The sequence below is a fragment of the Protobothrops mucrosquamatus genome, unplaced genomic scaffold (assembly GCF_001527695.2).
Source record: "Protobothrops mucrosquamatus isolate PMUCROS unplaced genomic scaffold, P.Mucros_1.0 scaffold25442, whole genome shotgun sequence".
NCBI lineage: Eukaryota > Metazoa > Chordata > Lepidosauria > Squamata > Viperidae > Protobothrops > Protobothrops mucrosquamatus.
Window position 1 is genome coordinate 1 of NW_015411191.1, and position 1,948 is coordinate 1,948.

Sequence of the window (1,948 nt, forward strand, 5' to 3'; positions counted from 1 at the left end):
CTGCTCAGGCAGGAAACCCTATACCATTTCGGACAAATGGCTGTCCAGTTTCTTCTTAAAAACTTCCAGTGTTGGTGCATTCACCGCTTCTGGAGGCAGGTTGTTCCACTGGTTAATTGTTCTAACTGTCAGGAAGTTTCTCCTTAGTTCTAGGTTGCTTCTCTCTTTGGTTAGCTTCCACCCATTGCTCCTTGTCCTGGCTTCAGGCGCTTTGGAGAATAGCCTGACTCCCTCTTCTTTGTGGCAGCCCCTGAGATATTGGAACACTGCTATCATGTCCCCCCTCATCCTTCTCTTCATTAAACTAGACATACCCAGTTCCAGCAGCCGTTCCTTATATGTTTTAGCCTCCAGTCCCCTAATCATCTTTGTTGCTCTTCTCTGTACTCTTTCTAGAGTCTCAACATCTTTTTTTTTTTTACTTTCTTGACTTTCGTTATTGCCTTACACTATTTCATTGTTGCAATATTGCACAATCTCAAGAACAGAAGCGTTCGTTCGCCTACATGCTGTGTACACATCCAAGTTTATTTTTTTTCTACTCCAAACATTGCATAATCATAAAAGGTGATGTTAAAATATTTATTAATGTATTTATGGATTTGAGCTTTATGCTAATATCAAATCTCTCTGCTCAGGTCTTTCTCCTTTTCCAAGAAGCAGAAAGTAAAAACAAGCTTCTCCGAACTGTGGCTGGTGGGGGCATTGAAGCAATTGGCAGCTTGAGAGCTACATGGGACAAATTTGAGTTAATGATGGAGAGTCATCAGCTAATGATTAAAGAACAGGTAACTAAGAGTCATTATATAGTTATATATATATATATAAATCCATTCCATATGTATATCTAACAGGTTTGAGCGAAGAACAGCTATTTTAAGTCTTCAAAAGTTGACATAAAATGCCCAGTATTCTAGGGGATTGTTCTAAATTTTTGAAATTTTGTAAATGTTTAAAATTCCCTGTTTAAACCTAGGATACTATATGATAAGTAAAACATTTCATGGAAAATTATGAGATTCCAGCATGCAGTTCCATATATATTTTTTGATTACTTCCAAAGACAATACATGGTTGTTATTCATACTGTTTTCCAGAATCTCTGATATGCTTGAATCTGTAAGTCTTCCCCTGTAAGGTGGTAAGGCAAGATCTGGATTGTATCTTCAGTTTCAAGATTCCTTTCATTCTTTTTAAGAAAAATATCTAACACAACACTGCTAATTTGAAATTGTATTTAAGAGTACAAATTAATAGTATGATAAAGTGATAAACTACCCTTAGAACAATGTTAATAGTTATTTTTATAGTAATCCATCCTGTTAATATATAGCTGTTTATAGAATAAACTAATAATAATCCTTTTGTTCCTGTTTTACTTACTCTTTGGATTTCAGATCGAAGTGATGAAAGGCAATGTGAAAACCCGTGTTAATACCTACCTTCAGGAACTGGAAAAATTTAAAGCTCGATGGGACCAGTTGAAACCTAGTGATGATGTCATTGAAACAGGACATCATGACGTGCTACAGAGAAGTGCTGAGATCATAAAGGAAAAAAAAATTGAGTTTGATGAACTCGAGGATATAAAGGAAAAACTTGTGTATGTCTATTTTTGTATGAACAAATATCAGCATATTAGGAATAGTTTTGTAAATACAATTTTTGAAAGCAAAGCAACAGCTTTTAGGATAAAATAAAATAAAAATAAAATAACAAAATTAAAGTTTTATCAGCTTTCAATTTCCCATCTTGATTTTCTAAAACTCACATGGCATGATAAAAAATTAGTTTAATTTTCAAGTGAAGATAATTTTCTACTGTAAAAAGAATAGGTGTAAAAAAATTCAACATATAATTAATACACAATTATATTTCCCTCATTACTAGACCTTGACATTATAAAATTATAAATGGATTATTAAGGATAAAATGTTCAAGTTAAGTT

At 33.4% G+C, this 1,948-nt stretch overlaps 1 protein-coding gene across 1 annotated transcript; it reads left to right on the plus strand.

Moving 5' to 3' along the window:
- Window positions 1–638: 638 nt before the first annotated feature.
- On the plus strand, window positions 639–1,652 carry LOC107302079 (cytoplasmic dynein 2 heavy chain 1-like; the record flags this gene model as incomplete). Its single annotated transcript, XM_015831201.1, has 2 exons — window positions 639–788; window positions 1,398–1,652. Coding segments are annotated over 2 exons (405 nt in total), but the record flags the coding sequence as incomplete, so codon positions are not given.
- Between the last annotated feature and the right edge of the window lie 296 nt (window positions 1,653–1,948).